General features: G+C 39.6%; 2 protein-coding genes across 3 annotated transcripts in view; both read left to right on the top strand.

Annotated features, from left to right (window-relative positions):
• Window positions 1-361: 361 nt before the first annotated feature.
• PIGA (phosphatidylinositol glycan anchor biosynthesis class A) lies at window positions 362-16,607 on the top strand. 2 transcript variants are annotated; one of them, XM_004063838.3, is made up of 6 exons: window positions 377-445; window positions 3,946-4,722; window positions 9,858-9,990; window positions 10,763-10,895; window positions 11,044-11,250; window positions 14,285-16,607. In XM_004063838.3, exons 2-6 carry the CDS (start codon window positions 4,008-4,010, stop codon window positions 14,549-14,551), a joined length of 1,455 nt encoding a protein of 484 aa, XP_004063886.1. In that variant the 5' UTR covers window positions 377-445; window positions 3,946-4,007; the 3' UTR covers window positions 14,552-16,607. The 2 variants fall into 2 exon arrangements, with proteins under 2 accessions (XP_063559332.1, XP_004063886.1); XM_063703262.1 differs by lacking the exon at window positions 3,946-4,722 and having other exon boundaries at window positions 362-445.
• A 3,846-nt stretch (window positions 16,608-20,453) lies between these two features.
• Window positions 20,454-25,998, top strand: part of ASB11 (ankyrin repeat and SOCS box containing 11) — a 32,503-nt gene continuing 26,958 nt past the window's right edge. Inside the window, exon 1 of the mRNA XM_019019091.3 lies at window positions 20,454-20,634. Within this exon, the coding sequence (XP_018874636.1) occupies window positions 20,454-20,634 (181 nt within the window). The remainder of the gene's footprint in view (window positions 20,635-25,998) is intronic.

The raw sequence follows: 25,998 nt of genomic DNA, 5'->3' as shown, positions 1-25,998 counted from the left end.
TTAAAACTTCATAGTTTCAACTGTTTTGACTTTTTGTGTATTTTTATTTATCTGGCAAACGTCCCAGAGCGGTAAGAACCGGCACGGTTTTGCCGTGGCACAGCTGATTACAAACAAAAAGTCTCTCCAATCAGAAGCAAGCGCGCAGAGAACTGGCGTCCGGAATAGAGACGCTGTAACCAGGAAACCAGGGTGAGCACCCACCCTACCGTCGGCCGCTTCTAGGAGACGGGCGCAGGCGCGCGCTGTCGTTACATCTCGCGCTTAAGGGTGGGGACGACAGAGCGTCGCTCTCGGACGTGACCTCAGCGCCTCTTTGTGATTGGCTGCCTCGGGGGCGCGGCCCTTTGGCGCGGATGCCCTAGATTGGTGCTGCGGGACAGCAGGGCGGGACTCCGGCTGCAGCCGCGGGAGGTCCGGACACTGGCGGCCATGGAACTCACCGGTGAGTGCGCGTCGCGCCGCCCCTCTCCAGCGTTCTGGGCCGCTTTCGGATTGGGCTGTTCTGCGCGCGTGGGATCGTGGCGGGTGGTGGAGGGGGTGAAACCGACCCGGTTCGAAGCCCGGAAGTTGGGTCGGAGGGTCTCCAGAGTAGGTTGGGGCTGAGGGTGCGTTTAGGGCGGACGCGCTGGGTTCCTTGGCTCAGGCGGGTGGGTCGAGGGACTGGGGTCTCCGGAACCCCGGCCCTGAGACCAACGTCCACTCTTTGGTTGTTTTCTTTCTCTCTTTGGGCCTGGCCATCCCCGCCATGAACCCAGCGGGGTCGCTGTCTGAGCAGGGGTATCCCCTCCTTGGCCCGAGCGTTTCCCCAGCGACTTCTCAGGGAATCAGGGAATGAAGCTCAGACAGTGCCCAGGAATTGTCGGTGGAAGTACCAGTCTCTTGACCCACAACTCCTGCCAGGTCTCCCTAAGGTTCTTCAGGAACCTCTACTGCTAATGATTGCCCGGGGCTCGTTGGTCGTGGTCGAGAATTTTACGGTAATGTCTTTGCCACTTTAAGTGGCTGGGTGGGAACCTTGGACAAATCACTCAACTTGTCTGGGTTCTCATTTGTAAAACGAGAGAGGTATTCACTAGAGCTCCAAGCCTCATTTCGGCTTTAAGAGCTAAGATTCTGCGATTGTGCAGCATATTGAACTTTTATGTCAAAGATGTTTGGACTGAAAACCTGGCGGAAGTGGGCAGACTCCTCACAGAACGTTGCAGGCTAATGACAAAATTTTAAATGATATCATTTGGTTCATTACTCACTGTTTTTGCTATCGTTCATCTTTTAAAACTGGTAGAACTGGAAGTTCGGGTTTAGGTGACCACAGTAAGAAAATGTTAGTTAAGCCACCTAAAAGTACAAACTTGGGGAATTTCAATATTTGGTAATATTGAATCTTAATTAGTAAACTCAGGTCAACAAACACTTCTGGGGTCTTTCTGAGAGTATATTTAAAATGTAGATGAGGCCGGGCACGGTAGCCCACACCTGTAATCCCAGCACTTTGGGAGGCCGAGGCTGGCGGATCACCTGAGGTCAGGGGTTCGAGACCAGCCTGGCCAACATGATGAAACCCCGTCTCTACTAAAAATACAAAAATTAGCTGGGCGTCGTAGTGTGCGCCTGTAATTCCAGCTATTCAGGAGGCTGAAGTGGGAGAATCGCTTGAACTCGGGAGGCAGAGGCTGCAGTGAGACGAGATCGCTCCACTGCACACTAGCCTGGGCAACAGAGTGAGACTCCGTCTCAAAAAAAAAAAAAAAAAAGTAGATGAATTTGTTGGAGAGACTAGACAGTTAAGCCTTTGCACATACAGTTAATTGGCATTTTCTGAGTTTGCAGATGAAACCGGAAACTCAGAGCTTTAGGATGGCTTCTCATTGTATAGTTGTTTGTTTTTTGGAGCCTTGGAAATCTCATTTGTAAAGCTGAGGAAGATTTTGACTAGATATCCAAGATTCTTTTTAGCTTTAGGTGTCTAAGAATGTACAATAGTACTAAATATTGAGTGGGCATTTCACATTAATAAAGCTTTAGGGGACCCCTGAGATAAACATTTCACACTTTAAATTGAGAAAATGGTCCCAGATACAGCCCATCTCTAGTTTAGCCTTTATCTTTAGACACCTCACTGAAGGGAGGGACACTCATTGAGTTTGAAAGGCCTGCATAACTGATAGAAAAGTTTAAAAAGTGAAGGGAGCAGTTACGTAATCACCCTGTTTGGTTTTTGTGTTTCTGTTTTTTGTTTTTGTTTTGTTTTGTTTTTTTGAGATGGAGTCTCGCTGTGTCACCCTGGCTGGAGTGCAGCAGCGCGATCTCGGCTTACTGCAACTTTGGACTCCCGGGTTCAAGCAGTTCTCCTGCCTCAGCCTCCCGAGTAGCTAGGACCACAGGCAGGCACCACCACGCCCATCTAATTTTTGTATTTTTAATAGAGATGAGGTTTCTTCATGTTGGCCAGGCTGGTCTTGAACTCCTGACCTCAGGTGATCCACCCACCTCAGCCTCCCAAAGTGCTAGGATTACAGGCGTGAGCCACCGCACCTGGCCTAAATAATCACCCTCTTTGAATAAGGAAGGAGAACATGTGTGCAGCATGTGCTCTGGTGACATTTGAAAAAGGTGCTCTCAAAAAGATAGTTCGAGCTCCGGGTGTGTTTTAGTGTAAACCACAAAGGTAATGCTAGCAAAACTTTGAGAGTAATTGAATCAGTGGCTAAGCTATAGAGCAGGGGTTGGCAAACTTTTGTAGAGGACCAGATGGTAAATATTTTCAGCTCTGTGGGTCATATGGTCTCTGTTGTAGCTACTCTGCTCTTGTAGCACAAAAGTAGCCATTCACATAAATGAATGGGCACACCTATGAGCCTATAAAACTTTACAAAAACAGGCAGTGGACCAGTATAACCGAGTTTGGATCCTGGCCTGTTTTAGTTGTCTGTTATTTTTTACCAAACCACCCCAAGACGATGTAAAACAATAGCCATTTTGGTATGTTTCATGATACTGCAGTGAGCTAGGCTCAGCTGGGTGGTTCTCTTGGTCTTGCCAGTGGTCACTAGGAGGCTGCATTTAGCTGGTAAGTTGGCTGGATGGCTGGGCCTCTGGCTCTTTCCATGTAGTCTCAGAGCTCTTCCTTCTCCATATTGTCTCTTCCCTTGCCCCTCTAGCACAGTAGATGGATTTCTTACACGTTGGCTTAGGATATCTAAGAGTGCACAAGTGAAAACCACCACACCTTGGAAACCACCACACCTTTTTTAGGCCGAGGCCAAAAATTTGCACATCACTTTCACTACCTTCTATGGGCTAAACCAGGTCCAAATGCAACGGGAAGGGACTATACTATAGAAAGGCATAAATACCAGAAGACATGACCACTAATGAATCAGACTGCTACATTGTGTTACCTCTAAGCACTGAATAACTGAACAAATTTCTTAACCCCTTTAAGCTTTAGACTTTCCATTTATAAGATGGAGTTGATAACTCATGGAGTTTTGGTGAGGCTGCAATAAGATATAGAAGAGTCTTAGCATGTAGTAGCTGATGTATAGTGGCCATTTAATAAGTATTAATAGAAGCTGGTAAAGTATAAGAGTAAAGGGGAAATATATAAACGTGTGTATGTATGCGTGTATATATACTTAATTATTGGAAGAGACTGGTTTGTTAACATGGTAAACCATGATATGCTGTGGTGTAACAAACTTACTATTTAAAGTTACATGTAGCAGTATTTTTAGGGCAAAATTAAGACATGGTAGAACCTAGTTGTATGTAAATGCCAAGCAAGTAAACGTCAAATGAGTAAATTGGTGATATGCTTTATTTTTAATTCTGGGGAAAGCTAACAAATTTACATTAACATTAAAACAGTATCTATATCTGGATTTGTAATATGGAATGTGTTTTGTTTCTGAGCTGAGATCCTGTTTTACTCTTTTTCAGGTAATAGAGGACACATCTCTTAACTGGGTTGCTCTAAGAACTGATGTCTAAACCGTCTCAGCATGGCCTGTAGAGGAGGAGCTGGGAATGGCCACCGTGCCTCAGCTACACTCTCTCGGGTTAGCCCTGGAAGTCTTTACACATGTAGAACCCATACCCATAATATATGCATGGTATCTGACTTTTTCTACCCAAATATGGGAGGCGTGGAAAGCCACATTTACCAGCTCTCTCAGTGCCTGATTGAAAGAGGGCATAAGGTTATAATTGTCACCCATGCTTATGGAAATCGAAAAGGCATCCGTTATCTCACCAATGGCCTCAAAGTCTATTACTTGCCTCTGAAAGTCATGTACAACCAGTCTACAGCCACGACCCTCTTTCACAGTCTGCCATTGCTCAGGTACATATTTGTTCGGGAGAGAGTCACGATAATCCATTCACATAGTTCTTTTTCTGCTATGGCCCATGATGCTCTCTTCCACGCCAAGACAATGGGGCTTCAGACAGTCTTCACGGACCATTCCCTTTTTGGATTTGCTGATGTCAGCTCGGTGCTTACAAACAAGCTTCTAACCGTGTCTCTTTGTGATACAAACCACATCATTTGTGTGTCTTATACTAGTAAGGAAAATACTGTACTAAGAGCAGCACTGAATCCTGAAATAGTGTCCGTCATTCCTAATGCTGTAGATCCTACTGACTTCACTCCAGACCCATTTAGAAGGCATGATAGTATAACTATTGTTGTTGTCAGCAGACTTGTTTACAGAAAAGGTAATGAAATGATAGCTATAATTGCATTGTAGACTTTTTTCCCTATAGAAAGCTGTTGAATACTTGTATATAATGATTGTTTGGCTTTTCATTTTGTTTTATGGTTTTATAATGCTATAAATTATAGCAAAGAAAGTTCTAATATTGGTTTATATATCCAAGAAGAGAGATTTTTCAGGATGGTGGTGAATGCTGTCCCTCAACCTTTGATGTTTTAATGGTTACTAAAAATAAGAATAACCTCATGCTGTTACATTTCAGGTCTTTTTAAAAATTAAAACAGCCCTGCACATGTGGTAAAGAAGTAAAGGGCAGGCCGTGTACGGTGGCTCACACCTGTAATCTCAGCACTTTGGGAGGCTGAGGCAGGCAGATCACGGGGTCAGGAGGTTGAGACCATCCTGGCTAACATGGTGAAACCCTGTCTCAACTAAAAATACAAAAAATTAGCTGGGCATGGTGGCAGGCTCCTGTAGTCCCAGCTACTCCGGAGGCTGAGGCAGGAGAATGGCGTGAACCCGGGAGGCGGAGCTTGCAGTGAGCCGAGATCGTGCCACTGCACTCCAGCCTGGGCGACAGAACGAGACTCCGTCTCTAAAGAAAAAAAAAAGAAGTAAAGGGCAGAGCTCACAGATGGCTTTTTTCTTCTGATTGCCAAAGTAATGTCTTTTCATTGCAGATATTTTGGAAACTAGGAAAAGCACAAAGATGAAAACTAAAATCAGCTGTAACTGTATTATTCAGAGATACCCTAATGAGTATTTTGATTTATAGCTTTCCTGTCTTTTTTATGTGTACGTACATATACTGAAAATCAGTGGGCTTGCTCTGCACGTTACTGTATTATAGCTTGCTTGTTTCATTTCATCATGTATAAGACATTAGTAACATATTGGCAGGTAAGTGATGAAGAAAAGGGGATTAGATGTCCTGGGATCAGATGATGGGTCTGTCCTGCTGTATGATCGAGGACAAGTTGCTTAACATCTCTAAGTCTCAGTTTTTTCATTTGTGTAATGTAAGCAACATTGGGAACCTCGCAAGGGTTCAGTGATAGTTCCTATAAACTATTAGCCTAGTTTGTAACTGTCCACTATTATCGAGGAGGTTTTTGGGTTTTTTTTTTTTTTTGAGACGGAGTCTCGCGCTGTCACCCCCCAGGCTGGAGTGCAGTGACGTGATCTCAGCTCACTGCAACCTCTGCCTCCCAGGTTCAAGCGATTCTCCTGCCTCAGCCTCCCAAGTAGCTGGGATTACAGGCGCCCACCACCAAGCCCAGCTAATTTTTTGTATTTTTAGTAGAGACAAGGTTTCACTATGTTGGCCAGGCTGGTCTCAAACTCCTGACCTCGTGATCCACCTGCCCCGGCCTCCCAAAATGCTGGGATTAACAGGTGTGAGCCGCTGCACCTGGCCAAGGAGGCTGTTTTTTGTACCTCTACAGCACTTAATGGACACTGCAGTTGAATGTGTGGAGGCTTGTTTACTAAAAGTCTGACACAGTCTGGTTATAAAAAACAGTGTCTTCTGAGTGCTATTTGAAAACCTGTCCACTAATCAAAAGTGTCATTTATAGTAGGGAATCATTAAAAAAAATACATAAATACATACCCCCTTAAATAGTTAATATTTGAATTAAACTCAAAATATTAATACACACTGAGTTGCCCGTAGTTTGATGTAGGATTGCAGGCTTTGAGTGCTGGGCCACTGGTTTCAGCTGCATCTTGTACACCCTCCTTCATAAAACATAATCTACCATTGCTACTTTGAGTTTCTTTTGGGTGGGGTCAGAACTTAAAGGAGTATGAACTGATATGCTTCAGGAGTTTTAATTTGTTTTCAATTTTATACAGTAGTTTAGGACACCCCTTATCTGCCAAGAACTTTTTTCTGTGACATTCCTTTATTGGATTTTTCAAACTGTTCAGCTTAGTTTTTGTGGATACTCTTTTTGTCAGTTTATATGATAATTAAATTACTCAACACGACGATAACAAGTACAACTGACATCAAACAGATGTGTGAACAAACAACTGATTCTTGACAAGCACTGAATTCAGTGGTGTGCCAGTGTGCTAGGGAGTGGCCTAAAATCTAGATGTGGGCCTTGGTCAGTTTATGTTTGGAATGGAGAACCTTGATTGACCCAGCAGTCCATTTAAGTGGAGGTTGGCAAGGAAACTCGGCCTGAACTTCATTTTCTGGTTTGAAGGCAATGACATGCTTTCATTCTTTAATCAGGAACATGTGAACCGACTGGCATTCTGTATTCTGAATTCCTCCTGGGACATTAGTGATGTGTTTTTTTGTAACTTAGGAATTGTACCTAATTTATTTTTTAACCAAATAGCATATCTTCTTGAGATGGCTAGCTGAGAAAGTATGACACATGTGTGATCAAGGATCAGCAAAATTAACTACCCATGCAAAGATTAAACCTGTTACCTTTACTTCCCTAATGTGGTATTTTAACCAGCTGAGCTAACCACCAATGGAGTGATGGTATGGCCTTTCCTGTACTCAATTCAGTAATTGAACAGTTATTTATCGAACCCTCTCCAGATGCCAGGCACCCTGCAGAAAGTAACATTCTGAAAAGGAACAGCCATGCCTGTAGCCCAAAAGTGAGTAGTTGTATTAATGGTCCATTCCTTATTAACAAATTAATTTCCTCAGGAGTTTATTGGACCAGATATCAAAGTCCCACTGGAATGTCTTAAGTGAGAGAGAGGATAAATCAAAGTTTTCCTTATCCAGGCTTTTTGGCTGTCTTTTTCCTGAGCCTCCTCTTCCAAGCCTGTTTTGCTCTCAGTCAGGATTTACCAGCACTCTGCATGTGTAGGCACGCTCGCCTGCTTCCTTCTGTAGTGGTAATGACAACCTACATTTGTATTCTGCAGTTGATAAAGCCTGTTCGTGGTACAGTACCTCATTTGACCCTCCCAACAACTGTAGGGTAGATGTTATCTACATGAAATTGAGTCTCAGAGAGGGTAAGTAACTCACCCAGGTTACACAGTAAGTAACAGAGATGACACACGAGTTCAGCTTTTCTTGAGCTAAGTTCTCTTCCTCCACCCATGCCCAGCCACTCATATCCTAGGTGTAGATCAGAAGGTTCTTAAAAATATTGTTAGACTGAGCTTTAAAAGCAGTTTGAATCAGAGATTTTCATTGTCTGTTTTGTGTTCACATGGCAGTCGAAAATCTCTAGGTTCCATTGCGTTATACCCTTCTTAGAGGCTCCAGAATAAATTTTTTTATAGTGGTGGGGAAAAGCCCTTATTCTTAGAATAAGAATATAGATCATTGGTAATAGTAATCAGTTCCATTTTTTATGAGATAGTTGTCAGGATTAAATGACATAATGAATTTAAAGTATATTGCCTGTCATAGCAAGCACTCTGTTACTGTTAGCTATTATCATTTATGACTATTGCTCTATGTTGTTTTTTGTTTGTTTGAAGAATGGGCTCTTAACCTTGTATGAGAAAGAAAAGGGTGAGGAAGAAAATGGATTGAAGGAATTGTAGGAGACTAAATGTTAAAAGTCATTAAACTACCTTCTGGTTTATCTAGAAATCCAATTGAGTGATTTGTTAGTAGACATGAAACAAAGATAGCTATGATTTTAATGAGAAGCCTTCATATTCAGAAAAGCCGCGTGGGAATTTTTGATACATACAATAATAGTTTGAAAGTACTAGCAGAGTTTACTTAATGAATTCTACTTTGTATTATTTAATAAAAATGACCCTATATATATATGTCATTTCTCCTGTCATCTATTTTATAACTGATCTGCCTATTTGGGGTGGAAGATTAAGAAATACAATTCTTATGTGTGTGTGCATTTTTAAAATTAATAAACTTAGCTCCAGGTGGATTATTTTATATTTACTTTTACTTTTTTTTTTTTTTTTTGAGACGGAGTCTCGCTCTGTCTCCCAGGCTGGAGTGCAGTGGCGCAATCTCGGCTCACTGCAAACTCCACCTCCCGGGTTCACGCCATTCTCCTGCCTCAGCCTCCCGCGTAGCTGGGACTACAGGCGCCCGCCACCATGCCCGGCTAATTTTTTGTATTTTTAGTAGAGACGGAGTTTCACCGTGTTAGCCAGGATGGTCTCAATTTCCTGACCTTGTGATCCGCCTGCCTCGGCCTCCCAAAATGCTGGGATTACAGGCGTGAGCCACCACGCCCTGCCTACTCTTTTGAATATGTACGTTTTGTAATTGTTAATGAACTAGATTCTTAAATAGTGTTGACATTGTTGGGACTTTGGATAGCCACTCACTTTTTCAGACTAATAGGGCATAATTTACTTTATTGTTTTCTATTACCTGAGATTGTGTTTATATATTATAAGAAAATCATTTTGGAGAAAAAAGGAGCCAAGATGCATCCTTTTGTTCTATGGACTGTAGTGATCTAACAGTTGATGCCCTGCTGCCTTCATTTACTCTCATTCCAGGAAAGTGGGCTATAGCTGGTTTGAACTTAAATTTTGCGATAATGTAGTGTTCACTGCAAAATTCTCTGTACCAGCCACATTTTAAACAAAGTGGAGGCAGCAGTTAGATTTCGTTGCTTTGCCTTTTCCTGTGGCAGTAAGTGGGATCACAGACTGATAGAATTTTATAGCTGAAAGAGACTTTAGGTACATAGGTATCTTTATTTTATAGATCATGAAACTTCCCCACGATCAATGGGCTTGCTGGTAAAAAAAAAAAAAAAGCTGGGAAAAGACCCAGATCTCCAATCAGCTGCCTGCTCTGGAGAAAACGAACTCAAACCTTAGCCACCTTAAATGTACCTTTTTTAGAAGTACGCAATGTATAAACACAAGTGAATAACTTAAAGAATAGTCTGTTGAGATGAAACAGAATAGTCCATATTTTGGGTGTGTGGAAGGTAATGCATGTCAAGGTCTACGTCTTCAAGAATTGTAACTTTTGGGGGGACCACTGCCAGTTTGCAAACAATTCCACTCCTGGAAAATGTTTAAGAGAGTTTCTCTCCTTTATGGAGTGCATAGCTAATACTTTTCAAAATGAGTGGATTCTCAGTAGTTCTGGTGAAATTTTTTAAGTTTAAATATTAATATCTCCAACATTCAACTTTATATTTTCAGGGATCGATTTGCTTAGTGGCATAATACCTGAACTCTGTCAGAAATATCCAGATTTAAATTTCATAATTGGAGGAGAGGGACCAAAGAGAATCATTTTGGAAGAAGTTCGGGAAAGATACCAGCTGCATGACAGGTATTGATGAATTTCGTGTTGTCTTGAGGGAGAGGATGTCAATTATCTCTATTTGGTTTTAACTGCATGCGTACCTTAGGTGTGTTGCTTCTCCTGCATGTAATTGATATACATATAATTGATATAAATCTAATGCAAGGACTGTTTTCAAAATTTTTATATAAATAGGAAACCTAGTTAATTCACAATTTTATTTTTTCCATTAGCCCAGTATTATTTGACTTTGGGGGGCCATTGTTGGAGGCACCATGAAAGGCACAAAAAACAGCTGCTTTAACTGGAAGCGTTTGTAGATTTCCAGGCCATACTGTGTAGTGATTTAAGTAATAGGGCTCAAATCATGTAAATTGCTCTGCACATACAGATTTGGACAAGTCTCTTCCTCAATAACTTACACAACACAAGGCATGTACGTGTAAAGCATCAATTTTAATAAAAAGGCCATTTTCCTGTTTACAAATGGCACTTTAACATTAAATTATCAAAGTTTATTAATATTATTACATACAGACTAGTTTTGGAGAAGATAAAGTTTGATATATGTAACAAAAGTTAGAAATAATGTTCGCTGTATGAGTTTTAACCCAACTGCTTTATAAGGCTGTTTCTATTAGATCAGTGTTTGGTGATACTAATCTTTTGAGGTGGAGAACATTAGCAGCAATAAGAATTTAAGTGTAATATAAATAGCAGACTTGGTTTATAAATTAAATTTCTTTTGTAGCATGAGTTTTCACTCCCTTCTTTCTTCCCCTCTCATTTAAAAAATCAGGGTGCGTCTTTTGGGAGCTTTAGAACACAAGGATGTTAGAAATGTCTTAGTTCAAGGACATATTTTTCTGAATACCTCCCTTACTGAAGCATTCTGCATGGCAATCGTGGAAGCAGCCAGTTGTGGTTTACAGGTAAAAAGCTTTGAGGGCATTCATGGTTGGGATTTCTGTGTATTTTGAAAAATAATGAGACACATTCCATAATAATGTTTTAACTGGTTTTGTTGATCTTCCTGAGGTATGATTATGGTGGAGTATGTGTTCTTTCTTTCTTTTTAAGGTTGTAAGTACCAGAGTTGGTGGAATTCCTGAGGTGCTTCCAGAAAACCTTATTATTTTATGTGAGCCTTCAGTAAAATCTTTGTGTGAAGGATTGGAAAAGGCTATTTTCCAACTGAAGTCAGGGACATTGCCAGCTCCAGAAAACGTCCATAACATAGTAAAGACTTTCTACACCTGGAGGAATGTTGCGGAAAGAACTGAAAAGGTATGTCACATGCTGAGAAAAGATTGTGTCTGAACTCTTACTTGATGTTTCACGTACACATTTGCTTTTTCTTACATAGATGTTTACCATTTCTGTTCTATTGCTTAAGTTGATGAAATCTCTTCCAGATGAAAAGAAACAGATTTTGGTACACACACCGGGCTAAGTGTCTGGTCAAATTATTGCATTTGACATTTGAAAATAGCAGTAATACAGTCTAGCCCCCTCATTAAACTGGGCATAAAGAAGTTACAAAATTTTCTAAAAGTCACAATGAGTAGAGACAAGACGAGTATTAAATCTACTCTTAGATATTTTCTTGAAGCTGTTGATAATTCTAAAGCAAACATCTCTATTAGGAAATGCATGGTTTTGCTGATTGCAGCAACTTTATAACTTGTGAATATTTAATTCAGGCTACTTCCTAAACCTCTTGTAGCCCTTTTGCTAACTACTGTGAGTTTCTCCAGGAAAAGGATTTTTGCATCTTTGGGCTGATTGAGAACATAGTAAGTTAGAATTCAAAATGTACGTGACAAACATGGGAAAAATCACAAATAAAAAGCAGCAACAGAGAATTTCCAAAAGGACAGGTATAGGAAATAGATTAACACCCTTAGGTAGGAGATTACAGTTGTGGGAAATGGTTCCTGAATTTGAATTAGGGACTGCTTTTATTCTCAGTTTCATCCTTTACGTCCTTTTCATGATGTTCTCTGCCTCATGCCTCTTATTACCATGTAACAAGCTGAACAGAAACAACTCAGCTTCTTAGTATGTAGAAATTGTGAACCAGAAAGATAACCAGGTGGAACATGGAGAAGGTAGTAGTTTAGAGTAATGCTACCAACGTGATATTCAGTGGAGCAATGAGTTTTTAGCCTAGAGTAGATAGCAAGTTGGAGCTGAGGAGAATAGCTATTTACTGTAAGGCTTTCTTACTTGGTTTGAATGATGAATTCCAGTATATAAGATGAACTCATATTTGAATGGAAGTTCTAAAAACTTATCTCTAAAAATTGTCTTATACATTTTCCTTTGAAACATGAGATGTTTGCGACAGTCAAACATTTTTGACTGAAGCATTTTGAGACATTCTGACCTTCTACAAGTCTTGTACTATCTCCCCCATATGAAACATGGAAAGTTGGAGTCTAGTGCTTACCTGTTGGGAGTACATGTCAGAGTCCCCGGGCAGCCTTTTCAGACTCTCTCTACTCCATCTTGATGTCCCCCTGCCTCCCCAACCACTCCCTAGATTCCAATGTTATCCTTTAGGAGCAGAGATAGAATTGGGGGTATAATTGGCAGGGATATTTGGTCAGACAGGTTATTTTGATGATACCATCCTGATCTCCACTCCCTTTGAGAACCACGGCACTGTTAAGTTGTGACTTGACCTTCTTGATTGACATCGTATAAACCCCAGAAGCCTGAGCCACTGTAGGTAATAAGTTAACAGGGAAAGAACTGTGGTGACGGTTTGTCAGCATATAGTAAAGGGGCTAATTGGGATTTTTTTGGTAACCACATTTTTCTTTTAGTTAAAGTAATAGTACAGCATCTGTATTTTTTTTAATTCTATGGTGATTTATAATACACTTTTAGAAAAAAGTAAATCCTTGCCTATAATGGATTGTCATCGCTAACATTCTCTTCATAGTAGTAAATTGTTATTTTATCACTTAAAACTATAAGTAGATTAATGACCTGAAATAAAGCTGGACAAAAAAGTCAGTTTGTAGTTACTCTTTTAACCCTATGACATTTTAATTCATTTCAACTCGTCCTTCTTAGTTTAACTGTGCTATTTAGGAAATCGATCATGAAATTAATTTGGAGTTCATGCTGTAAACATACTTTTTCAATTGCAATTCACCAGTCTCAGCATAATTCTCAACATAATTCTGATTAAAATGTTTGTATTCAGAATGTCCTCAGGGTAAAAGAGCTCGATGAAAACATGCCGTACCTTTCAAGGGCTGTTGACCTGTACAACATGCACTGCATGTTATAACTTTCTTGAGTTCAAAAGGAGACGGTTTAAAGGTCTAATATATGAGACTAAGCACAAGTAATACTCAAATTACAAAATATGAATGTTGGCCCATTTGATGTGTTCTGAACAAGTATGTTTAAAGATCTTTGTTTTTTGATATTTTAGAGCTTAGTACTTAGCAGTGTTTTAAAAAGCAAGCCACCTACTTCAAGTTCTCAGCAAAAAACGTTATTTCATTTGCCAATGTTTGACCTATACTATCTACTGACATTAGTATGTTTAAAGATCTTTGTTTTTTGATATTTTAGAGCTTAGTACTTAGCAGTGTTTTAAAAAGCAAGCCACCTACTTGCTCAGCAAAAAACGTTATTTCATTTGCCAGCATTTGACCTATGCTATGTACTGAAATTTCCCCCATCTCTTTATCTTCTTTTATTTGAAATCCATGAAATGCTTCTGTATGTCCTCACCATCCATGCTCAGCAACATGTACAGCCTCATGTGGCTGTTGAAAGAGGAGCCTCTGTGTTTCCAGAAGTATGCTAGATTGTAGCTCTCTGCTTGTGGTTGATGTCTGCCAGATGCCGGTGAGAGCATCTCAGCTTAGTCAAGGAATCTTCAAAGGCAAATCCTGCTTCAGTACTGCTGAAGTCACTGCTGAATTAAATATTGACCCTACAGTGGTGACCCCAAAAGCTGTTCAGACTTTGCGGGACTTTGGAATTCTAGTAGTTGGCTAAAATTGATGGTGACTCCCTAGGGGAGAGGAACTGTGGCTTATTCTTTGTATCACACAGCCTCTAGCCCGGTGTCTTGCCCAGAATAAGTACCCAATAAGTTTTGAATCAAATGGCAATAATTATCGTGATTAAGTTCATTAAGGATATCATTACTATGACAACAACAACAAAACACAAGCAACTTTTGTTTGCATTTGTTTATAAAATGTTCCTGCAGGATCGGGTCATTGTTTATCATGGGACAGGTGATGGGGTGATGGGTGAAAGTGCTCACACTTGGCTTCTCTCCCTCCAGGTATATGACCGGGTATCAGTGGAAGCTGTGTTGCCAATGGACAAACGACTGGACAGACTTATTTCTCACTGCGGCCCAGTAACAGGCTACATCTTTGCTTTGTTGGCAGTTCTCAACTTCCTCTTCCTCATTTTCTTGAGATGGATGACTCCAGATTCTATCATTGATGTTGCAATAGATGCCACTGGGCCACGGGGTGCCTGGACTAATAACTATTCTCACAGTAAAAGAGGGGGTGAGAATAATGAGATATCCGAAACCAGGTAGAAGGAAGCCTAGATTGTAAGATTTTAAACATTTGTAATAGTTCTATAAAGACTATGGAAAATAACCTTGCTTTTGGGGGGTTTTTGTTTTTTTAGAGTTAATTTAGTAAGTTATGCTACCTCTATATCATTCAGTATTTTCTGTTGAGGAAAGATAAAAAATTATGCAATTCCTGAGTGTAGAAACTTCTTGCACTTATTTAAAATTTAGGAGAGAACATTTAAGCCACTCAGGTATGAAATTTTTCAGACTACTGAAATCCCTGTAGCAGAGATGTTTTAACATTATATTTTGAGAGCTTTGGGTGCTGAAGGGCCAAACGTTTTCTGGGCATTTTTTGGCCAGTTTTTAATGTTACACCATTAGACACTCACCAGATGTTTACAAGTTTTCTTTAGGGGAACTACAACAATTATATGAACTGTTTTATATCACGTTCATATACATTTATTAGGAATCTAAATTATGTCTTTGAACATTTATTAGGTTCACTCAGTAGGTGTTACATATAATTAACAGGTTCCTTGAGTAAGATAGTCCATCAGTTACCAGCACATTTTGAACCCCTGCTCTGTGTAGAATGTTGAACTAGATGCTTCCCGCCATTAAGGACCAGGGGTGCATTCACTCTTTGTTTACCATTCAAATGGCTTACTTCATCGTAATTGTGGTCGATACGAGATCAATATCCAACATGCCAAAAATGCTCATGCCAGTTAATGCCAGGAAAAAAATCACCAACACACTACTAGTACTTTGTTCCTGTTGTATGCATTCTCCTAGGTAGAGCCTCCATCTTCAGTTGTGTTTGTGAAGATATTTTTTGCTTTTTAAATACTGGGGACCGATATCACTGTTGATAGTGCAGAGAAACCCTCCACATTTTTCAGTGCATAATTGAGTTTTCTATAAATGCCTTCGTGTTTTCTGAGCAGAATGTATGAGGTGTGCCATCCCAAAACCAGCTGCTACCCTGTCCTTTTAATGTAAGTCACTCCCCTTCACTGTGGCCTCGCTGATGTCTGATAAGTATTGTCAGTGTGCAAAAGGCTTTACTTCAGAATGTTTTATTTATAGCAAACTAAGTTGAAAATGTTAGAAACAGTCTTTGTGGGTGGATGTTATTAACTGTAATTGTTGTTGCCCAGAGCCATGGGTTTTTTAACCCCAAATTATCCACATGGTGTGTATTATGAATTCTTTGAACTCTTAAGGTTTTTGTGAGAAAAGGACTGTGAATTCAAAACAATGAGGCACTTGTGGGTGCACTACATAGATTCTGACAGTGTTGTGATTCTGTATAGGATTTTTAAAAATGACAACATTCACAAAATGTATTACTTTTTGAAAAATAACATGCGTATTAACTGGTTGCACTGATATAAAAGAAATATATTTGTGTTTTGTTTGTACTAAAATGCAAAAGCAAGAGTGCAATTTTTAAAATCTAGAAGTTAGGGGTTTTGTTGGAGAAAAATGGACTGATCTTTAAACTATTCAGTCTTATTGGGATTTTTATGCATAGAAACTCACATATAAACATGAAATAAACAGTGCCAGTATTCATAGGAAAGTGAGAAACTGTAATATTTGGCCATTATTCTATTCAACAGGTTTTAGAGGCACGCCACCATTTTTTCCTTATATTTTTGCTTAATTTTTTAAAATTGTCATTTAATTCTTAAACTGTCATTTATTTGAGATGGAAATAAGATCTAAAGTTAGTTGCCTTTGCCTGTAAAACATGTGATTTGCAAATTATTATTTTTCTTTTTTTTTTTTTAACAAATGGAAGTAAATTTGTTTCACGTAAATCTTAATTTTCAACCTTTCTGGATACCTTAATTGTAACTGTCAGTGTTGCACTGGTCGGTATGTGGAAACACATTGCTCTACCCTGCTACTTAGTTGATTTTAAAGTGAATTTACAGTGATGAGAAATTTGTGAAAAATATATTGCATTTCTTTTGATGTTTCAAAAGGTTGCCTATGAAAAACTGATTTGTTAAAACATGCTACATGTCCAAAAATAAAGACCAGAATGACATTTTGATAATTTTCTGAGTTTGTCTTATTTTATGAACAGACTATTATTTACTAGTGGAACAGGCTATCCCTGCCCCCGACACATTCTTTTTCAGTGCAATTTGGATGTGTTGCTTGGTCTATTAGTAAAACAAGAAATACCCTTTGGGCGATGAATTACTCTGTCATTTTTTGTTTCTAGAATATCTTCTCTCTCTCACTCATGGAATAGCGAGTTCAATTGTGCCTTTGTTTCCTTACCCAAATAAGCCCTTGTTTTTCACTGCCCTAGCATTATCACGTGAGACAAGGAAAATATCTACAAACTATACTGTGTATGTGAGCTACATAATTATGCTTTCTACTTTGCCCAACACAAATTCGTAAACTTTCTTAAAACATTATGAGACTTGTGATTTTCTTTCTTTTTTCTTTTCTTTTTTTTTTTTTTTAGCTCATCAGCTATTAGTGTATTTTCATTTATTTATTTATATATTTTTGAGACGGAGTTTCGCTCTTGTTGCCCAGGCTGGAGTGCAGTGGCACGATCTTGGCTCACTGCAACCTCCGCCTCCCGGGTTCAAATGATTCTCCCGCCTCAACCTCCTGAGTAGCTGGGATTACAGGCGCCCACCACCACACTGGCTAACTTTAGTATATTTTAGTAGAGATGGGGTTTCACCATTTTGGCCGGGCTGGTCTCGAACTCCTGATCTCATGATCTGCTGTTAGTGTATTTTATGTGTGGCCCAAGACAATTCTTCCAATGTGGCCCAGGGAAGCCAAAAGATTGGACATCCCTGATTTAGTTTCTCCCACTCCTTTTGTGGGAAGCAGTGGAAAGCAGTCACCTATGTTTATGTTTTGATTTATGCCAAAACTTATTTTTGGCAAAGTCAGGGTAGTATAGGTCTGTGTTTACTTTTGTGAAGTAATTTTAAAGCCTCTTTATCCATATCTGCATTCCCAAATGGATGTGGCTAGATGTTAAATTGTATCATCCTGTGGCTGGATTTTTTAATATAAAATTATGAAAAAGTTCTATGTAGAATTTGATTTGTAGCCTATAGTACTTGGGGGAACTGATTTTTATCCTTTATCATTTCTATTTGGGTATGGCTCAGTGGTTCTCAACTAGGGTTTGGGGGGACAGTTTTGTTTCCCAGGGGACATCTGGCAATGTCTGGTTGTTACTACTAGATGGGGTGGGGCATTGGCATCAAGTGAGTAGAGGTCAGGGTTGCTGCTAAGCATTCCACGATGCTCTGGGCCATCCCCCACAACAGATGTATCTGTCCCAAAATGTCAATAGTGCTGAGGCTGAGAAACCTTGGTGCTGTTGATGATTTCATCTGTGAAAGATAGCATGAATCAACTGTCCTTATATACCAGTAGCCTTTTATGCCCATCACAAATGTAATGTTCAAATATAGTAAAGATGGTCTTGCCGGGCATGGTGGCTCACGCCTGTAATCCCAGCACTTTGGTAGGCTGAGGCGGGCGGATCACGAGGTCAGGAGATCGAGACCATCCTGGCTAACACGGTGAAACCCCGTGTCTACTAAAAATACAAAAAATTAGCTGGGCATGGTGGCGGGCGCCTGTAGTCCCAGCTACTTGGGAGGCTGAGGCAGGAGAATGGCGTGAACCCCGGAGGCGGAGCTTGCAGTGAGCCGGGATTGCGCCACTGCACTCCAGCCTAGGAGTCAAAGCGAGACTCCGTCACAAAAAAAAAAAAAAAAGATGGTCTCTCAGAAATAGTATAGACACCCATTTGAACCTTAATAAAGTTGAGCTTTTCATGGCCAACTTTTTTGGCGTGTAAAACATAGGACAGCCATGTTTTAAATGAAAAGACCAAAACAAGATTGAATAATGTTATAGAACAATATACATCACTGGTCTGACATGACTAAATGATTGCCTACTTAGAGTATAATTGAAGAAAGATAAATGAAAAGGACTAAAAGAGTTGTATTCATGTATTTTCATACACTGGCATTCTACCAGGTAATATAAGCTCAGTAAAGTAAATCTTATGTTAATGTCTGTTCCTTGAGAGTTAAGACGACTCAAGGTCTTTATAGTGCTCCGATACACTGAAATCGATGAGCTGTATGTTGTGACTCAAGGTTGTATTCTTACATGTCAGCTTTTTAATGTAGTGAAACAGTTCTTAACCAGGCAGTCATTCGAATTTGCCTGCATGCTAGGAGAAATTCCCATATTTTTGCATAAATTATTTGTTAAGATTTATTAGGCCACTTGTATAACTATATTTCGGCTTGTCTTTTCAATTGATTTTTAAAATTTACAAAATCGAACATAGCCAAGAATGAAGGCAGAGACCTAGAGTGATGAGGAAAACTAAAAATAAACCCATTTCACTTGTGTTGGCCAGCTGATAAGAGAAAATTGCCCAACTAGAGAAGGTTGATTCATGAAATATTTGGGTACTTCATCCAGAACCTAGGGCATCTCTTTTGTCCATTTCACTATGACTCTTCCATGATCAAGGATAGCCCACATTTTTCAGAAATGGGCACCACCTTTACCAATGCTTGAAATGCAAGTGAATGATCAGGAGCGAACCTTGCCATGGGACCTTGTCCCAGATGGAACTACCATGGCGAGTAGTCTGATGCTTCTAGTGTGACACTTACTTGGAGAGGCATCCAAGATAGGCCTTTTATTAAATACAGGCTTGGCCGGGTGCAGTGGCTCACACCTGTAATCTTAGCACTTTGGGAGGCCAAGGTGAGTGGATCACCTGAGGTCTGGGGTTCGAGACCAGCCTGGCCAACATGGCGAAACCTCGTCTCTACTAAAAATACGAAAATTATCCAGGCGTGGTGATGCATGCCTGTAATCCCAGCTTCTTGGGAGGCTGAGGCAGGAGAATCGCTTGAACCCAGGAGGCAGAGGTTGCAGTGAGCCGCGATCGCACCATTGCACTCCAGCCTGGGCAACAGAGTAAGACTCCATCTTAAAACTAAATACATGCATACATGCATACATGCATACATACATACATACAGCTTTAGGGTAAATTGTCTTTTTTTTTTTTTTTTTTTTGAGACGGAATCTTGCTCTTGTCACCCAGGCTGGAGTGCAGTGGCGCGATCTCGGCTCACTGCAACCTCCACCTCCCAGGTTCAAGCAATTCTCCTGCCTCAGCCTCCTGAGTAGCTGGGATTACAGGCACCTGCCACCACGCCCAGCTAATTTTTGTACTTTTAGTAGAGACGGGGGTTTCGCCATGTTGGCCAGGCTGGTCGCAAACTCCTGACCTCAGGTGATCCGCCTGCTTCAGCTTCCCAAAGTGCTGGGATTAGAGGAGTCAACCACCGCGCCCGGCCAGGTAAATGGTCTTTTTTAACTGGTCATATTTTAGATTTGGATTTAATCCTCTATAAACTTCAGAATTAAGCGAAAATGAAATGCTCCAGGGAGTAGCATTTCCCACTTAGAACATACAGCATATTTGCACTTTTTTTGTATGTCAAATAACTTGCTTTGTTTCTGTGGAAGCCGAGAAGTTTCTATCTTTCCAACCCTGCTTTCTAACATAAAATAGGAAAAATAGGGGTTTAGGAATATAAAATGTTTGGATATGAATCTTATTTGTTAGATAGTACTGAGTTATGTAGTTCTAGAACTATTGGATGTTTCTGGTTAGAAGGAAGTTTCTTTAGTTTATTTAACACTGCTGTGGAGTCAGCACATGCAGTTGCCAAATCAGTTAGATTAGAACCTACAGAGTTCTCGGTAACAGGAGCACTGAGTGCTAGAAGGTTTAAAATAGATGTCATATGATACCAATTATAACTCAGTGAAATTTTACAGTCCTAGGACCCTATACAGAGCATAAGCCAAAATGGAAGATGGTCCTGTTTTCTATGGCTTTAAAAACATTTTTATTACAATGTTTGCTACCTTTTTTTTCTTTAAGCTTTTAATTAAAGTTTTTTTGGCTCTCCTAACCCATTTCTATATCGTCAAAGGAAATAGAAAAGAAGCGGCTAGGATAGCAGAAGAGATCTATGGTGGAATTTCAGGTAAAAGTACATGAATTTGTTCCTAATATTTAAAGAAAATCCCTCCTAGATAATTCATATGACTAGTATTTCTGGAAGGCAGATTATATTTATACTTTGATTTTAAGTGGGTAGTTTGAAAAATTGTCACTTAAAGTAGCAAATGCTGTTGGCTGCATCAATTTGTGGAGGATTTTCAGCTTTATTTTTTGCAAGTTCGTAGATCTTGTAGCAGTTGTTATTTAAGAAGTAAATAGGTAGTGGCTTACCAAGAGTATTTTGAGAAACTTCATTTCTACTAGCCAAAGTAATTACTTGTATATAATTATTTTCTTTAATATTTTAAAGCAAACTTTAACAATGAAGGGCATTCTAACCAGACTAAATTCTCTCAGGAAATAGAATGACTAATAAATTATAATTAAAGCAGCAAACGTGGCAAGCTATGTGTATTTTTTTTGCTGTCATTTGCAACTGGAATTGATTAACCACTTGTCACTGTCAGGAAAAGCTCTTCACTAAACCCATTTTATATGGTAGCATGCAAAGCACTCCAAACAAAGTTTATTCTAACATGAAATGCCAAGATTTGGGCAAAACATTTTAAATTCTCATGGTTTGTAGAGAATAGTGTCCATTTCTTTCAAGAAATGATTTACTTAAATTGTAGTGAGATGCTACAAAAGTAAATGAGTCAGATATCCCTGTCACTGCTGGGATTGTCACTTAATAGAGGAGTATTTATTCATAAACAGAGTTCAGAATTTCCCCGTGTATTTTTAGTGTTTGCAGGGGTTCCAGGATTACATCATTCTTTATCTAGTATCCGTTTCAATTTGCATCCAGGATTCTCTCTCAAAATAGTCTTATGTGATTCCAATACACTAGACAACTCAGAAGACACTAGACAACAGCAGTCTTATCTAAAGAAATAAGACCTCCAAGGACGAAGCATCAGAATGCTTCAATTAACTGGGGAAAATGAGAAGAATTGTGAAGTTTCAGAAAGTATCAGAAGGTCCGGACCATGGAAAGAGATTTCTTTTGGGGATTATATTTGTCACACATTTCAGGGAGGTATGTTACTTTGACTAGTTACAAAAAAAAAAAAAAAAGTAATGCTTCTGATAAGTTTCAAGTTAAGCATGATCTGAAAAATTATCTTCTAATTTAATTTGTCAATTTGGGCAAGGGCTTTCTAAAATTTTCAGTAATAGTTTTGGTGTTCTCATAGATAAATCATTCTTCTGGTCTAAATTAGATGAAGTCCAACAAAGTCAATATTGGCAAGAACATGTTAAAAATGTTTTCTCCTGTTGCACCTGCGCATTATTTCTGTCTTTGTGGTCTTTAATTAAGTGCACTCTTTTTTTTTTTTTTTTTTTGAGATGGAGTCTCGCTCCGTAGCCCAGGCTGGAGTGCAGTGGCACCATCTCGGCTCACTGCAACCTCCGCCTCCCAGGTCCCGGTTCAAGCAATTCTCCTGTCTTAGCCTCCTGAGTAGCTGGGATTACAGGCACACGCCACCATGCCAAGCTAATTTTTTTGTATTTTTAGTAGAGACAGGGTTTCACCATGTTGGCCAGGCTGGTCTTGAACTCCTGACCTCGTGATCCGCCTGCCTTGGCCTCGCAAAGTGCTGGGATTACAGGCGTGAGCCACAGCGCCCGGCCTCAAGTGCACTCTTAAAAAAGGTACAAAACCTCCTTATAGTCAAAACCCATGTAAGCATGGTTTGAATTTAATCTGGAGCTGGAATACAAATCTCTTAAATACGGTTCATTCATTCTGTAGTGCAAATATCTTTACTTGTTCAATCTCTTAAAATAGTTTAATTTGCAAGTAGCATAGTATTCTAAGGTCAAAAACATTTTTCAATTATTGTTAAAGAGGCAGGGAATGGTGCATGTTAATTTCCCAGTTTTATTTCTTTCATATATATGTGTATATGTGTGTGTGTGTGTATACCTATACATGAATCCCCCCACCCCCAAATTTACCAAGATTTGGTAAATAAGACTTTCTGGTTTTTTGTTTGTTTTGAGATGGATTCTTGCTCTGTCACCCAGGCTGGAGTTCAGTGGCACGATCTTGGCTCAGTGCAACCTCCTCCTCTGGGGTTCAAACAATTCTCGTGCCTCAGCCTCCTGAGAAGCTGGGATTATAGGCACACGCCACCACGCCCGGCTAATTTTTGTATTTTTAGTAGAGATGGGGTTTCGCTATGTTGGCCAGGCTGGTCTCGAACTCCTGACCTCAAGTGATCCGCCCACCTTGCCCTCCCAAAGTGCTGGGATTATAGGTGTGAGCACCTGTGCCCAGCCGCTAACTAAGTCTTTCTATAAGAATGTAGGCAGTAACATGCCTGGACCAGTATTTTTCACATGGTTCTGTGTTTTTTCTTTTGATACCACTGTTAACAGTCAGATACTATATTATTACAAATCTTCCCCCGCCCCACAAAATACTTAAAAAATAACAACTCTTTATTCAAAACCCAGTCCTTTAAATATTAATGCAACTAGGCCAATACACCTAAACAATAAATCCTCCTCAACCCCTCAGTCTCTCTAATTCCTAAATTATCCCATAACAATATATTTAAAGTTAGGCGTATTAAAAATCAAGAACAAAATTTTGTGAAAGTGTTAAACTCAAACCAGAAATCAAACTCAAACTAGAAATCACCTTTGCTTTTGGTCACTTTTGCACTGGCCAGACAAATGTTTATTGGGAAAATATATGACATTTAATCAGTAAATTAGCTAATTGACTTACAAAAGTCCCAGCCCAAGGTTAAGTTTCTTGAGTCTGCTAGCATATGCTATTCCTGTAAACTATTGTCAGCAATGTCAAAAGCAAGGAAGGGCAGGAAAAACCTAGCCAGCACACAGGTTAGACTTTTGTAGGTCCAGAGCACTCTTTTTTTTTTTTTTGGAAGCTGCATTTAACACCACATGCCTCATTAAATATCATTCTTTGTGCTGTAAAACCTTTTGGAAAGTTTTTTTTTTTTTTTTTTTTTTTTTGCGCAGTGGGCAGGTGGGGGTGGATTTCATAGTCTGGAATACATTATTTTATATGTCTTTGTGGCTTAAACTATTACATTTGCTGATCGCTCATCATAGTTGAATTAAGCCATGGTTGACTGTTATTAGTTTTGGTTTTTAAGCTTCTTTGTTTATTTTGTCTATTATATGTATATTTTTTTCTTTTTTAAAGTTTAATACATTGTCCTTGGCCTTTGGTGTTATGCCTAGAGCACCAGATGGATCACTGGATCCCACCTTCAGTCCATAGATATTTCTGCAGGCACTTCCTCAGGAGAGATGTATTGTATGATTTTTCAAGCTTTGCTAATTTGTATTAAGCTATGTTTGGTACTGTGACTTGGTCATCAAGAAAGAAAATATAGTGTAGATACAGATTGATCATCTGTTATTCATAACTCTTCAGCCAGCCATGTTTCAGAATTCAATAGCTTTTGAATGTTAGAAAGATCATACAATGTGCATACTGTCTATTGCACAGCACTTCTGGTGGGGCCTGGAGCTGCCTCCCACAGTCAAACATTTTGATCTTTCTATAGTGAACATATAGGTATTCACACTAGGTGGAAATATAAAACAAATAATAAATTGCTTAATCTGAGTCCTGGCCATGCTTTGCTGCTAAACAAGTTTGCATCAAATTTGGGGTAAAGCTTGGTTTTCAGAATTGGAGGAACTTGACAAGTGCAGATAAGACGTTGTAGAACTGTAGTGCCCTCTTTCAAAAAAAAAAAAAAAGGGCTATTTTAAGCTGTGTCTAAAAGATCAGTCCTATTCTAAGTTTTATGCTTAAAATCACTTGTTGATGGACTGACCGTGATTTGACAGCTATGCCTCTGCCTAACTCAGCATTCTGAATCCTTTTTCCTGTCTTTTCCATTCCAGTAGGATCGCCTTAGTTTCATTCTTGCCCAAACCTCGACCTAGCCTTCTGCTCTTATTTAGTTTTGCTGGTTGTCTCCACAAACATTGGCCTAACCATCCTCTAAGTTGCATATCAGGTGCCTGCTGGCTTTTCCTAGGTTGGGACAACCAGTCCTTGGCAGAGGCTCTACCTTCCACCAGTCTCCTTTAGCTCAGCTCTCCCGCCCTTAAGAGTTCAAAGGAGCCTTCTTTCTAATATACTGCAACATAGTTAATTGTGTCTAACACAGCTCACTGTGTCTCATCTCCTCTCTAGGACTGGACATTCTGGAGAATATTTATTTTAACTCAGTTTTATTACAATATTTTAGATATCTCAGGAAATATATTCTATTTTCCCAGTTACCTTTGTTTCACATAAAATACCATTAATTCTGCTAGGCTCTTGCCTGTATTTTGGTTCAAAATTAAAATTCCTTATGAATTTTCTTTTCCTTAATAAATGCTACAGAAGATGTTGTTTCATATGATTTTATTTTTTATTTTTTGAGTTGGAGTTTCGCTCTTATTGCCCAAGCTGGAGTGCAGTGATGTGATCTCAGCTCACTGCAACCTCTGCCTCCTGGGTTCAAGTGATTCTCCTGCCTCAGCCTCCTGAGTAGCTGGGAGTACAGGCGCCCGCCACCACACTGGCTAATTTTTGTATTTTTAGTAGAGACAGGGTTTCACCATGTTGGCCAGGCTGGTCTCGAACTCCTGACCTTAGGTTATCCACCTGCCTCGGCCTCCCAAAGTGCTGGGATTACAGGCATGAGCCACCGCGCCCGGCCGTTGGGTCATCTTTTTAAATAAAAAAACAGTAATCTGAAATATTTGTTGAAATTAGAGTAAAAATTACAAAAACAGTTTAATCATTTTTTATCTCAAATGGTTGGAACTTAGCTGTACTCCATCTGAACCAATGTTATTGAAATATATACAGTTTTAGAAGTTGTTGTGAAGTTGTCATTCAAACAGTCTGAGATACAAATCACATTCTGAGAAAAATTCAAAGGGGGAAATGAAAAAGTACTTGAACATTTTCCGTACACCTCATCAGGAATAAGCAAACATATTTGTAGAGTAAACTATCTTCATAATGTGTTTGCAGCCCTGTGACACGGGCGATCTGCCAAAAAACTAAAAATAGATTGCCTTAGAAGAGAATGATTGAGTCCTACTTAAGCATTCATTTATTTGGAGAGCTCAGTTGCATACTTCCTGAAGGGAATGGAAAAACTCCCAAGCTGCCAAGTAACTTTTATCCTCAATTTCTCACAATTAGCTCCAATTTGCAAAATGAGAATGGTAAGAGTAAGAGACTGTTGGGAACAAGGATAGAAAAGCAGGAGACCCCACTGTGGCAGTTTCTGGAAAAGGGTTCTGTGTGAAAACCCTTGAAGGTCCTTTGAAGCAAGTTCTGGGAAATGAT

The sequence above is a fragment of the Gorilla gorilla genome, chromosome X (assembly GCF_029281585.2).
Source record: "Gorilla gorilla gorilla isolate KB3781 chromosome X, NHGRI_mGorGor1-v2.1_pri, whole genome shotgun sequence".
Lineage (NCBI taxonomy): Eukaryota > Metazoa > Chordata > Mammalia > Primates > Hominidae > Gorilla > Gorilla gorilla.
This window is presented reverse-complemented; position numbering and strand designations above follow the sequence as displayed.

What these genes read in the sequence shown, in the direction of transcription:
- PIGA (XM_004063838.3), top strand. Translation starts at nt 4,008, where the DNA reads ATGGCCTGTAGAGGAGGAGCTGGGAATGGCCACCGTGCCTCAGCTACA. An exon ending in AGATACCAGCTGCATGACAG is followed by an intron (nt 9,991 to 10,762) that starts GTATTGATGAAT and finishes TTAAAAAATCAG; the next exon opens with GGTGCGTCTTTTGGGAGCTT. An exon ending in TTGCGGAAAGAACTGAAAAG is followed by an intron (nt 11,251 to 14,284) that starts GTATGTCACATG and finishes CTCTCCCTCCAG; the next exon opens with GTATATGACCGGGTATCAGT.